Source organism: Elephantulus edwardii, unplaced genomic scaffold (genome assembly GCF_000299155.1).
Source record: "Elephantulus edwardii isolate Elephantulus edwardi_28Jun2011 unplaced genomic scaffold, EleEdw1.0 scaffold00217, whole genome shotgun sequence".
Taxonomy (NCBI): domain Eukaryota; kingdom Metazoa; phylum Chordata; class Mammalia; order Macroscelidea; family Macroscelididae; genus Elephantulus; species Elephantulus edwardii.
In genome coordinates this window covers 2,343,524-2,358,127 of record NW_006399967.1, presented here as the reverse complement: position 1 = coordinate 2,358,127, position 14,604 = coordinate 2,343,524, and the positions used below count along the sequence as shown (strand labels likewise).

Genomic DNA, 14,604 nt, shown 5'->3' with positions numbered 1-14,604 from the left:
GCTGTTTCATTAAATTCTTGTCAGCCAATTCTTTTTCAAACAGTGACTCTGTACTCCTTTCTTTTAATGCATCCTGGATCATTCAGTATTCTCCCCATAGCAGCTCGAGGCTTGAATTTATTCATTAGCTCCTTCAGCCTAAGAAATGTCAACTTCGCCCCCTTTGATTCTCTTACTACTGCTCCTTTCACATTTTATTATAACTCTTTGCTTTATTTTCCCAAGCTGCCCTTTGAAATATTCTGCTCAGCTCCTTAACTCCCTTATCTGTCCTCTTTGTGCTCTAGTGCAATATTCAGAGTCTCTTCTGACATCTGTCTTGGTCTATTCTTCCTCCTTTCTTTGTTACGACCTTTTGTATTCATCAAGGATAATACTGTTGATATCCTCACAGAGCTTATCTGGAGAATTCATTCAATAGAACTGTCCAAGCTTTCAAACCTGTTCTTGAGTTGGTTTTTTAATTTAGTTGAAATAGACTCAAGGTAAAATTTTGGTTCTTGTGGATTTGATTTCAATTTCTTTAGCTTCATATCAGTAGCTGATGGTCTGTTCCACAATCAGCATCTGGCCCAGTTCACAGCTGATACTGAGCTGCTTCAGCTATTCTTTCCACAGATGTTATCATTGATTCCTGTGTAGACCATCAGATGAGGTCCATATTTATAGCTGTCATTTGCATTCCTTGTAAAAGGTACTTGCAATAAAAAAATAAGTCATTGATGGTAACAAAATTCTGTAATTCTTTCTCAATCCTCATTTCTGTCACCAAACTATGTTTTCCACTATTGATTCTTCTTCCTTGTTTCCCACTTTTGCACTCCAGTAGTCATCGGTTACTATTAATGTATCTTGGTTACACATTTGGTTTCTTAATAAAAAATTGGTAGAAATCTTCTGTTTTCTCCTCTTTGATTCTGGTTGTTGGTGCATGTATTTGAATGATAGTTGTATTAGCAGATATTCCCTGTAGGTGTATGGATAATATCCTGTTGCTCTCATTGTATTTCTGGATGGACCTAGAAATGGTATTTTTTACTATGAAGGTGACCCCGTTTTTCCTCACCTTTTCATTTCCATTTCCTGTGTAATAGATCATAGATTATCTGATTCAGGATGTCCCAAGCCAATCCATCACATTTCACCAGTGCACTGTATATTAATATTTATGCATTCCATTTCTTCCTTAATGTCTAATTTTTCCCACATTCATACTTTTCACATTCCAATCACTAATGTCTGCTTGCAACTGTTCCTTTTCCTTTAAGTTTTCCAGTACAAGGCCTCAGCCTCCAGTGCCGTATCTGCTAATCTAATCGAAGTATGCTCTTTTGTAAATAGGCTTTCCAAAGGACTTCTACTTTGGAAATGTTTGGCCAATCTGTCTTCATAGTCTGTCTGAAATTTGGATTTTTAGCTTTAGAGGAGTATCTGACAGATAAGCCTTCTCTCCAGTAAAACAGATGAAAGATTGTTCCCAGATGCACAGCTAAAAGGTGCAGTGTTGCCCAGCCTCCCCAGCATTCTGCTTCCTTTCCTCACCTTGCCTCACCAGCACCTCCCTTACCACTCCCCCGGGAAACCTGATATGATGTCTCAGGTCTCTGGTCACTTTTGTCTGCTCATTTTTTTTTCTTTCACAAGTTGCCTTTTGACATCTTTTCAACTCTTTTAATTATAAAAATCTCTTGTTTTTATTTTGCATTCTTGACTGTCTGCAATTTTCAGATTATCTTCTGTATCTGTTTTGATTTTTATTTCTGTCCACCTTCCCACTCCAGTTCTAGGTTATTCCGTGTACAGGGACCTTATGCTTGGGAAAGTGGAGGGACAGCAAATGAGAGGAAGCCTCTGGACTATGTGAGTGGACAGTGATTGTAGCCATATGCTTAAGTGTGTCAGAGATTGTGAAGATGTCATGGGATAAGACAGTGTTCATAGGAGCCGCTCATAGGCTCACTGATTTGTACTCAAGTTGGCAGCACCTAAGAACAAACCACCACCTTCCCAAACATGATGTCCTTCTCCAGAGAATAGCCTTTCCTAGCAATATGTCCGAAGTATGTGAGATGAAGTCTGATCGTCTTACTTTACTTAAAATACTATAACTGATAATAGGTTCAGCCCAGCTTGGAATTCAAAGTTAGAAGAAACATTTGTAAACATGCTTTAATATTTGGAACACTGAATGTACAAAGTATGAATATTGACATCCTAGGTATTAGTGAGATGAAATGAACTGACAGTGGCCATTTTGAATCAAGCACATTTATTGTATATAATAGCTTTTTATTAAATAATAATTCCTTTCCTTTTTCTTCCAAGTTGTGCCCCTTACCCTGAATTACTGGATTAATTACTTGAAATCTTAATGATGGAAAATGGTATCCAGTGGCTAAACAATGATGTGATTCCTGAAGATTAACATTTAATACTTCATACAAACAATCTCCAGATGACAGAGTTATAAAGATAAGCACAAAAACCAGAGGAGGCATTTAAGGTGAGTGTCATTGAATTAAGAGAAATCAGCAGTATTTTCTGAGGCATCCAGATGTTATCTGTATTATATGTGTTTATGAAAGCATGCATTATTTAACCTGCATTAGCCATCCTCTGAAATAGTTTGGTGGTGATTGGGATGTTGTACAAACACCATGTTATGAAGATCACATCTGTTTAAGGAGACCCACTGTACACATATCAGTGTAAGCCCTGTCAGCCTGCTCTGCCCCTCCATTGGTTCCCAAAAGCTGTGGTTTGTTGATTTACAACTACAGTTACCTGCATCTCATGAACAGCCCTTAGGGAGCCTGATCAGACTTGGAAGGAAGCCCTAGAGACTTCAGAGTGGACGAAGGTCACCATCTTCCCACAGATATTCCCTGGATGATTGACAGAGCACATACCAGCTTTTTCCATGGGAGCTGAGAGCTGCACCATGGTTAGAGGACTGCATCCCAGACATGGCAGCAGTGAGGCCAACAGGCATATTCATCATGTCCCAGCTGCTCAGACATGGCAGCTTCTATGCTAACCTGCCCCCTGGTCCTCTTCCAAGCACATCTCCTCCCAGCCTCGTGGACGTATATATAGCTAGACATTGCCAGAAAAGATCAGTGGTAAAGTAGGTTAGTCAAAGGAAGCCCCTAAATGAGATGGAATGCAACAGTGACTGCAGTGGTCATAGACATAATAGTGATTGTGGCAATGGCTCAGCTTCATTCTGTTGGACATATAGGATTGTTATGAATTATAATGGATAACATTGCACCTAATAATATCTCTCTATATAAATCTAGCTATAAAAGTTTGTTTTCATAGACTTTTCACAGTAGAACCTTTTTATGAATAGAAACCATATATCTAGCTACTAGAAAACTATTTTATATTGAATTAATTGTAAGAAAACCACATGACTTAGAAAAACATTGGCATTGATGATGGGTTTTGTGTTAGGTGATTTGTCCTACAGAGCATGAGCAGGTCAGAAAAACCCATAAATGTACAGGTTTTAGTGGAATGAGAACAGACGTATCTTCAAAATTTTTTCCTTGTCTTTTAACAGAAATCCTACAGAAGACAACATCTGTAGAAGTGATTAAATCTGTGGGAAAGCCTTCAGCTGAATTCCAGACGGTACTGAGCAGTAACAATTCTGCAGAAGTCTTTTTGATTGCTGTGACTGTGGAAAAAACTCTGTGGTTCCCTGACCCCCTCACCCCATAGCAGCACAGCACCTCCCACACTGGATGCGGACACCTGACAGTGCAGAGAGATTGCGGAGAAGTCTATAGTTGTACCTCTCACCTAATCCCTTATAGAGAATGCTTGTTGGGTAGGTGACAACCATTAATGTCATGTATATGTGAATTATTCCTTTTCTAAGTCAACACTTAAGGATTCTCTGACAACACTCCTTAGTGAGAAGTGCTGAATGTAACCAGGTATAACCACTTCTGTAGTTTCTCTTCCTCTCAAACATACCTGAAGCTAGTGTTTGCCATATAGTTTTCTTTCATTCTTTATTTTATGTAAAAATTCAGCAAAAGAAATATGTCTTATGAGTGTAAGGAATTTGAAGAAGCCTATGGTGAGACTTTATCCCTCAATAACTATGTAACACCTCAGAGTGGAGAGAGGCCTTACGAATGTAAGGAATGTGGGAAATCGTTCAGCGGGACCTCATCCCTCATGATGCACATGAGAACTCACACTGGAGAGAAGCCGTTTGAATGTCAGGAGTGTGGGAAAGCCTTCTGTCGGGCCTACTCCCTCACAACACACATAAGGACTCACACTGGAGCGAGGCCCTATTGTTGTAAGGAGTGTGGGAAAGCCTTCAGGCAGCACTCAGCCCTCACTACACACAGACGGACGCACAGTGGAGAGCGGCCCTACGAGTGTCAGGAGTGTGGGAAAGCCTTCAGTCTGCCGTCCCACCTCAGTCGGCATATGAATTCTCACAACGGAGAGAAACCGTATCTATGTAAGGAATGCGGGAAAGCCTTTAGGTGTTCTTCCAACCTTACTGCACATTTAAGAATTCACAGTGGAGAGAAGCCTTATGTCTGTAGGGAATGTGGAATGGCCTTTAGTGATGCATCAGGACTCAATGGGCATTCAAGAGTTCACAGTGGAGAGAAGCCTTACGAGTGTAAGGAGTGTGGGAAGGCCTTCAGCAGGGCCTCATCCCTCACAATACACGTAAGAATTCACACTGGAGAGAGGCCTTATGAATGTCAGGAATGTGGGGAATCCTTTAGTCAGCTGTCAGGACTTACTGGACACAGAAGAATTCACACTGGAGAGAAGCCTTATGAATGTAAAGAATGTGGGAAGGCCTTTAGTTTTTTCACATCCCTCGTTATACATATAAGGCGTCACACTGGAGAGAGGCCCTATAAATGTCAAGAGTGTGGGAAAGCCTTCAGCCTGCACTCCCACCTCAGTCGGCATCTAAGTTCTCACAGTGGAGAGAAACCTTATGAATGTAAGGAATGTGGGAAAGCCTTCAATTGTTCCTCAAACCTTATTGCACATTTAAGAAGTCACAGTGGAGAGAAGCCTTATATCTGTAGGGAATGTGGGAAAGCTTTTAGATATGCGTCAGCACTCACTGTACATAAAAGGGTTCACAGTGGAGAGAAACCTTATGAATGTAAGGAGTGTGGGAAGGCCTTCAGTAGGGCCTCATCCTTCACTAGACATTTAAGAATTCACAGTGGGGAGAAGCCTTAGTTACATAAGGAATACGAAGAAAACCTTTACACATGCCTCCTAACTCACTCAATATATAAAGACTTGCACTAGAGAGAAGCCTTACCAATGTAAGGGATGTGGGACAGCCTTTAGTTGTTCTCACACCTCATGCTGTAAGAAAAAAAATATATATCTGTATCTGCTATCAGGGACCTCTCCAGAGTTATCAGTGTCAGACTGGAACCTAAGGTGTGCCTGATCCAGGCCATGTCTAGGCATCAGAAAATTGGACAAAGTTAGACTAAGGATCACAGGAAAAGAATCAATGCCTTTTGGTTGTGCTGGAGAAGAGTAGTTGAACATGCCATGGACTGCCAAGAGAATAAAGATCATTTGTCCTGGGGAGAGAGACCATGTTGGTCTCAAGAGGCAAGGATTGCTTTGGGCATGCTGCCAGGATGGACCAGACCTTTGAGAAGAGCATGTGCTTGGAAGAGTGGAGGGACAAGGCAAGAAAAGAAGACTCTGGAGGAGAAAGATTGACACAGTAACTGGGGTAATGGAGGTAGAGCTGTCTGAGGCAGTGAGATTGGTTCAGGATAGAGGACACATTCAGGGCTACTGTGCATAGGGTCGCTATAAGTCTTAAGCAACTCGGGCACATAACTCCATCTTTAAAAAGTTACAAGATGGAGTTGAAGCCAAAGTAATAGAAGAAAAAATTATCTCCAAAAGATTACTAAGAGAATCCTCATTGTCCTTGTACTCTTTTTGTGAACCATCCAAAGCCTGTTCTTGGACCAGAGCATCCTCTGAGACAAACATTCCAATCTACCTCAAGCCCTAGCCTTGTCCTTTCAAACCCTGTCTTCCTTCATGTACAAATTAAATTGGGGTGGGAACGAGACTGTGAGGTCAAAGCCCTTTGTCAGTGGGGTGAGACAGAAAACCCAGTTGAACTGCCCACCTGGTATGCTTGTCCACCATACCAAGTGCCAACTGAGCATCCTTATGCCGAAGTAAAGATTTGCCTTGCCAAAATTTTACTTGGTTTGTTTCATTTCTCCTGTAACACTGAGCCATGTTTCTAACAATTGGCACATCCTCATCTGGGGTACAATATTCCCTCTGTCATAGGTTTTAGCCTTCTTCCCTGAAGATGATATGTCTTGCTGCCATATTGAAGCACCCTTCAAGTGGGAGTGGGTGAAGCCTCCCAAATAATTGAATAAACCTAGATTCTCAGCAAATGGATAAAAGGCCTAGAGCAAGCACTGTGTCAACCAGCCAACTCTGGACACAGACCCAGGCAAGAATAGATGCCAGAAAGGTGGAAAACACTCCTTTGGTTGTCAGGATCATGGCAAGAAAAACAAATCTATGGGGTTAATAGTCCCTTGGTGGCTTACGCCTTCCTGGATGGGGTGTGAGAGAGAGTGAATGAATGAGTCATACCTGGGGCACGCAGTGAGGGTGCAGTCCTGATGTGCAGTTCTGTGGCAGCCTCTTACGGTTTAGGATGGTATTGAGTTAATTCTGTCTGAGTTGGAAAGAGAGTGCAAAGAAAAAACTCTCCCTGGTAGTCACTTGAGATTAATGTTCCCATATTAGAAATAAAATCTGTGGTCTAAAAAGAAAGTATAAATGATTAAGTATTGTTACTCCACTTGAACACAAGGACACATCCCTGATCTGTCTTTTGGGTAAATTTAACTCAAACGAAGATTTATCAATTCCTAATTGAATATATGGTAAGTCTTGTCTCCCCAGTAGAGGTAGACTATGACCTCTGCTTGAAGCAGACCTAAGGAGGACTAGTTCAAGAAAAACTTTTCTAGGACTCCCTCCCTTCTCTATGCACCACCACACACACTTACAATCCTGCATTCCAGTAACTGGTGCCACTGGCTTCAGTTATTCAGCCAACCCTTTAATGCTCCAGGTTCCCTAGGAGCCAATTCTGGTTTTCTTTTTCCAGTTAAACACCATCTTTGCCAACAGGAAAAAAATTGACCAATATCAAAAGAATATTCAAAATCTCCCCTTTCCTGCTCTCCCTCACCCCTGACATTGAGTCACAGACTCTGCCCATTAACCAAGGTCCTTTTAGGGGGAGGAGGAATCACATTTGTTAATGCACTATCAACTAGCCTTGGAATTGTTTTTAAAGTGATTGAGACCACTACTAGAGGACCTATAGGGGTCTCACTGATCAAGCAGATCTGTTCTTAGGTTCCCAACTATATGAACTCTGCATCTCACAGGGGAAATATGAGAGCTATAAAAAGATCAGACTGAGGGCATTTACTGAGAGATTATAATAAAGGGAACATAATGGTCAGTCCCCCATTCCCAGGATATATGCAAAGCCTTTGATGTGCACCAAGGAAAAGAGGAAGTACTTGCAAAATTTCTTAAAGACTCAAAGGCCAAATGAGATAAACTAGAATGGACATACAAGACCTTGTAGGGCAATAAATGTTAAAACCTCATTTTGACATCAATACGTGGCCTGACATTGCCAAGAAAGAAAATAAAACACTGGAAAGACCAGTCTTTGGAAGAATTGTTATTGGGGGAGGCTCAAAAGGGGCATGTGATGAGGATTAACAAAAGCAGAGATGGGAGGCCAAGATGATGGTCACGCAAGAACAGACATCTCGGAATGCTGACTAGTTGGTGGCCCCCAGGACTCCAACCTTTGTTGCTGAGACCAAACCAGAGGGGAACCTAAAAACAACTAGAGAAAGTAGAAAATAAATGAGGGGAAGTGAGACATTTCAAAAGAATGTGTAGAATGGAAGGGGAAAAGCAAACTAATCCCTCTTAGAAATTTTGGTGAATTGTGGCCAACACTGATAAGGATGGGAAACCTATACTTTGGAAACATTTGTAAAAACGTAACAAAAAATGGATGGTTCAAAATCAAAGAAATGCATCAGGTGTATGTCCTTTCTTGATAGCTTTCAGTCCTTAGGGACATCCTTGGGAGGGTGGAGGGACAGCACAGGAGAGGAAGACCCTTGAGATGGATTGATTCAGTGAGCAGGGTACTGGGGGTAGGTGTGTCAGAGGCAATGTTGGACTATGAATCACAGGTGACTCAATGGCACATAATACCACCATACAGATTGGACAACTATGGAGAAGGAATACAACCCTCATGCACTCCCTAATTTTACACCGTTTAGTCCCCTTGCTCTGTCGACAACACCTGGACTAGGTATAGATTTCACATGAGCACAATTATGTGCTCTAGGATTCCAGTGCTCAGCGTTAGCCATAACATGTTATGATCCAGTGTTAAATGCCTTTGCATAGTCAATAAAGTATAAATAGATATTCTAGTATTCTGCAAAGAATACAGTCTTCCATATGGATCACATCTCAATGTCAAGAAAACCAAGATTCTTACCACTGGACCAATACGCAACATCGTGAAGGAAGGAGGAAATACTGAAACTCAACTTCATCTTACTTACATCTACAGTTACCACCCTTAGTACCAGAAGTTAGGAAATTAGGGCATGTATTGCACTGGGGAGAGTGTGCAATTATGGAACACTCCAAATTATTGAGGAGTATTGATGTCAGTTTGAGGACTGAGGTGCATCAAATTGAGACCATGGACTTGCCAATCACTTGCTTTGCATCTGAGAGCTGAATAATGAATAAGGACAACAGAAGAAAAATTGATGCCTTTGAACTATAATGTTGGAGAAGAGCACTGAACATCCCACTGACTACTGAAAGAATAGACAAGTATGTCTTGGAGCGAGGGTGCAGCCAGAGGGCTCTTTGGAGGCAGAGATGGGCATGTAGCTAGGAGGAGCTATTCTTTGGAGAGGGATATGATGTCAGCAAAGGTGAGGACAACCCTTGACCAGAAGGCCTGACAGAGTGACTGCCGCAATGGACTCTTGATGTGTCAGGAAGTGTGAGGATGGCACAGGACAGGGTTCATAGGGTCACTATATATCGTACAAGACAGCACTTAACAACTGCAACGAGACTTACTTGAAAATTCAAAGACAAATGGGTAAGACTCTTGATAACAAAGAGTATGTGGTAGAATTCTGTGGTGCTGTGACCTTTGGGGTGCCCTGGCCATCAGCAATCTGGGCTATTCCTCAGGTAACGGGGAGGCAGGTACTGGAGCACTCAGTGGGTTGTTTTCCCAAGGCTGGACTGTCCTGCAGGGAACACTGCTGGCTTATCACATGACATGCTGGGTTGCTAACAGAAAAGTTGAGATCCACCAGTCACTTTGTACAATAAAGATACAAAGTCTCCTCCAATTAACATTTCCTACCTTGAAAAACTGATGAAAGATAGCCTTGAAATAGAACTGACCAAAACGGATGTCAGAAGAGACTGAAAATTGCACTGGAGCACAGAGAAATGAAAGCACAAGGAAGAATTCAAGATACTAAAGAGTTGAATAGATTTCAAAAGGCAGCGCGGGATGACCAAGTAAAATATTAAAATGAAATGTGCAAGGAGCTGGAGTCTGCAAATCAAAAGGGCCGAACTCGCTCAGCATTTCTTAAGCTCAAGGAACTGAAGAACAAATTCAAACCTCAAGTTGCTATAATCAAGGATGCTTTCGGCAGAATATTAAATGATCCAGGAAGTATTAAAAGAAGATGGAAAGAATATACTGAGTAACTGTATCAAAAGGAATTGGCAGACACAAAAGAATTTAACGAAACAACATATGAGCAAGAGCCTATGGTGATGAAAGAAGAAGTTCAGGCTGCTTTGAAGGAAATAGCAAAAAATGAGGCCCCAGGAATAGATGGTATACCAAATGACATATTTCAGCTAAAAGATGTTGCCCTGGATGTGCTAACCAAACTGTCCTAAGAAATCTGGAGAACAGCCACCTGGCCAACTGACTGGAAGAGATCTATATTTGTTCCCATCCCAAAGAAAGGTCATCCAACAGAGTGTGGAAACTACAGAACAATCTCATTGATTTCACATGCAAGCAAGATTCTACTGAAGATTATCCAAAAATGACAGGAACAGCAAGCACATCAGCAGAGAATTGTCAGAAGTCCAGGCTGGGTTTAGAACTGGTTATGGTAGTAGGGATATTGTAGCTGATGTTTACCAGAGGAATGTCTTATCTGCGTTTCATTGACTATGCAAAGGCGTTTGACTGTGTGGAATATAGACTGGCTGACTGAGAAGAATGGGAATCCCAGAACACCTGATCATTCTAATGCAAAACCTATACTTGGACCAGGAGACAGTCAACAGAGTAAGGGAACACTGCATGGTTGAAAATTGGGAAGGGCATACACCAGGGAAGCGTCCTGTCTCCATACCTTTTCAACCTGTATGCAGAACAGATGATCTGGGAGGTTGGGCTCTATGAGGAGAAATGTGGCATCAAGATTGGTGGAAGATCTATCAACAATCTGTGTTATGTAGATGGCACAACCCTGCTTGCTGAAACTGAGGAGGACCTGAAGCACTTGCTGCAGAGGGTCAAGGACTGCAGCCTCCAATATGGATTGAGGCTTAATGTCAAGAAGACAAAGATTCTCACCACTGGGCCTATTGGCAGCATCAGGATGGATGGTGAAGAGATTGAGATTGTTCACCGCTTTTGTTTGCTTGGCTCCACAGCCAGCACTCTCGGCACCAGCAGCCAGGAAATTAGAAGGCGTATTGCCATGGGTAAGTCTGCTGTTAGGGACCTTTCCAAAGTACTGAAGAGCAATGGTGTCTCTCTGGAGACTAAGGTGTCTGATACAGGCCATAGTCTTTGCAATCACTTGTTATGCATCAGAGAGTTAAGACAGTGACCAAGGAGGTGAGAAGGAGAATTGATGCCTTTGAGCTGTGGTGCTGGAGAAGAGTATTGAGGGTACCATGGACTGCTAGGAAAACAGATTGAGCCTGGAAAGGGTTAAACCGGGTGGCTCCTTGGAGGCAAGGATTCTGGGGCTTCGTCTGACATATTTTGGACATGTTTTAAGGAGTGACCGGTCCTTGGAGAGGGACATCATGCTTGGGAGGGAGGAGGGTCAGCGCAGGAGGGGAAGACCGTCTATGAGGTGGATTGATTCAGTGACTGGGGTAATTGGGATGGGATTGTTAGAGACAGTGCGATTGGCACAGAACAGAGCAGAGTTTAGGGCTGTTGTACATAGAGTCGCTATGAGTTACAAGCTACTTGATGGCACATAACAAGCAACTGGGAAATTTTGGTTTGTGTTATCTTGGGCGTTGCTTCAGGTGTCTGCCACTGCCTAGGTGTGTGTTGATGCACCTGCCCTGTGTCTCTCCCACAGTAGTAGCTCTGCCTTTCTTCCTGCCTGTTTTGGGAAATTATGAAGAAAGATATTAACACCTGTAGCTATCTTAAAATGCTCACACTGATACGGGTCATGAGTCGAGGGGGTTGATCCATGATGTTCACTTCCTGCACTCCCCTCTTCACCTCTTTCCTAATCCTGGACTCTGCCTATTTTGTTGTTATCAGATTTCCAAGACAGCTAAGTCACAGGTTTATACTCGGGCTGCCTTTGTCACAGTGTGGGGAGTCTTCTGTGCTGCCATCTTTTTCCCTGAGACATAATCTCAGCATGTTTATCTGGTAGATTTATCTGGGGTGAACACAATCACATCCTAAAACTGACATGATCGTTTTTTCTGCTGTGCACACAGTTGTTATGTGCCTTTGAGTCAGAATCAACTGATACCTGACCTTCCTGAACTTTTCAGAGGCAGTAAATTTCCAGGAGGAGACTGCTCATAACATCTCTCACAGAGCAGCTGGTGGATTCAAGCTGCATGCCTTCAATATTGCAGTGCAGCTTCTTACCATAGGACACTAGAGCTATGCACACGGAGCTGGAGGGTCAGTTACGGGTCAGTTCCAACTCGACGGCACCCAACAACAACACAGAAATGTCCAAAATCATTTAACAGGAATCCACTAAGAGGTCATTCAGTAAGTAAACAGATGGGCAGGTATCCATACAATTAAGCAGAATTAAGTGATGGAATATGCTCTCAAACTGGGAAAAGATTTGGAGAGATCTTAAATGCAGGTGACTAAGTGAAAATAGAAATTAGTTACACCCCATGTGAGCCAAGACTGACATTTGGAAAATTAAAAGCTGTAGAGGTTCTGTTACCATCCAGGTTCAGGGTAAGGAGGAATGAAAGGTGGAGAACAGTGTTCTTTCTGAGGCAGGGGAAATGTTAGCCAGGTCCTGAGTGGCACGTGGCTTTGTGCATGTCAGAAACCACAGGACCACAACACTGTGAACTCTGATACACTCCGTGGCCTGTAGTGAATGATGATGGATGAGTATTGACTTATTATGTTAAATGTGTCACATCTCATGCACAGGGACTTTATATGCAGTTGGACTTTTTAAATAAACATGAACTTCTCTAAAATTAAAATCATTAAGATCAGTTGTCCCTTTAACAGTTTGGATGATTTGGAAAATTAAGGACCACACTCCACAGTGGGCTGTACCACTTAGTATAGCTCTCTACTGATTTGTGGCCTTTACATGGCTGATCACTTTTATGAACAGGGCTTGAATATACAAAGAACTTAAAAACCCAGTTGCCTCATCTTTTGTTTTAAATCTAAACATTTATAAAAAAAAATCTAAGCATTTATAACAGGATGCATGATATTTAAACATTATGTGTATTCTGTTTTTTGTATACTGACTGCCATTTGGTTTTGATTTTTACAGTTCACTTTAAGAATGTTGTAGCATATGCACACCCATGTTTACAGCTGTTTTGTTCACAGTAGCAAAAAGTTGGAAAAAGCCCAAGTACCCACCAACAAACAAATGGTATATTCACACAATGGAATATTATGCAGCACTGAAAACAAAGAACTCATGAACTATTACATAAAATGTGTGACCATGGAGGACATGATGCTGAGCGAAATATCTCAATCACAAGACAGAGATCTAATGTCTTCCACTTGGCTTTTTCTTCTGTGTCTGGGTTCCACTGTGGAAGAGGTTCTGCCAGTTTCTGAGTGTATCATTTTTACAGTCATGCATCATTATTGCTGTTAGGTGCTGCTGAATCAACCATGACACACAGTGACCCTATGGACAGCAGATCTGTACTCTTGTCCTGTACCATCCTCATTTAACAATATACTCAAATTATATCAAGTATAGGACCCTGGAGAAAGGATGAAAGTCACGCACACAAGAGTCGAGGTCTTTCATTCATAGGGTCGCTATGAGTTGCCTAGAACTCGACGGCTGAATCCTTGCATAAATATGAATAATGATATTACATTAAAAATATTAAAGCTGAAGGGAAGAAATATACTTTGTCACCTTTAGAAACACTGTTAAAAAGACGCAGTCCTAAAATATTATTTTCTCTTAATTGGCATGTGTTGACCCAAACAGTGCTCTTCCTAGGAAATAACTTACAAATTAAAACATCGCTTACAAAAAGGAAAAAAGGTTCTAAGGCTCAAAGCAGAAGCCTGTAAAATGTTTGTGTTGATTGTTCTGGTTTTTGTTTACGTTTGCAGTTGTTTCTTTGTTTTTTGTCTTAAGTTTAATGTAATGATAGTTTTGAGTTCATACAGTCTGAAAACTTCAGTAAAATAAGAAAAATAAGACATATAAGAATGGAGCTAATTTAAAACTTAGAAGATGAGGAAAGCAAAACAAAATAAAGATGTTGTTATGTGCCATCAAGTCACCTATGACTCATAGTGACCCTATGTACAACAGCCCTAAGCCCTGCTCTGTCCTGTGCCAATTTCACTGTCTCCAACACACCCACCCTCATTACTCCAGTCACTGAGTCAATCCATCTCATACAGGTTCCTCTCCTGTGCTGTCCCTCTACCCTTTCAAGCATGACGTCCTTCTCCAAGTAATAAAAATAAATTAGAAGCTGCAGCTGAAAAAAAAATTTTAAAGATAAAAACTCTACGTTGATGTTCTTATGGGCCGTTGAGTCATTTGCAACTCATTTGTACAACAGCCCTAAACCCTGCTCTGTTCTGTGCCAACCTCACTGTCTCTGACACCCCCACCCCGATTACCCCAGTCACTGAATCAATCCACCTCATAGAGGGTCTTCCCCTCCTGTGCTGTCCCTCCACCCTCCCAAGCAAGATGTCCCTCTCCAAGGACTGGTCCTTCCTTACAATATGTCCAAAGTATGACAGAAAAAGCCTCTGAGTCCTTGCCTGCAGGGAGCAGACCAGTTAAACCCTCTCCAGGATGAATCTGTTTTCTTAGCTGTCATAGTACATTCAATACTCTTCTCCAGCACCACAGCTCAAAGGCATCAATCTCCTTCTGTCTTCCTTAGTCATCGTCCAACTCTCTGATGCATAACAACTGATTGCAAAGCCCATGGCCTGTATCAGAC

At 41.9% G+C, this 14,604-nt stretch overlaps 1 protein-coding gene across 1 annotated transcript; it reads left to right on the top strand.

Annotated features, from left to right (window-relative positions):
- Positions 1-4,056: 4,056 nt before the first annotated feature.
- On the top strand, positions 4,057-5,241 carry LOC102876408 (zinc finger protein 571-like). Its single transcript, XM_006897981.1, has one exon. It carries the CDS (start codon positions 4,057-4,059, stop codon positions 5,239-5,241), a length of 1,185 nt encoding a protein of 394 aa, XP_006898043.1.
- Positions 5,242-14,604: the final 9,363 nt, after the last annotated feature.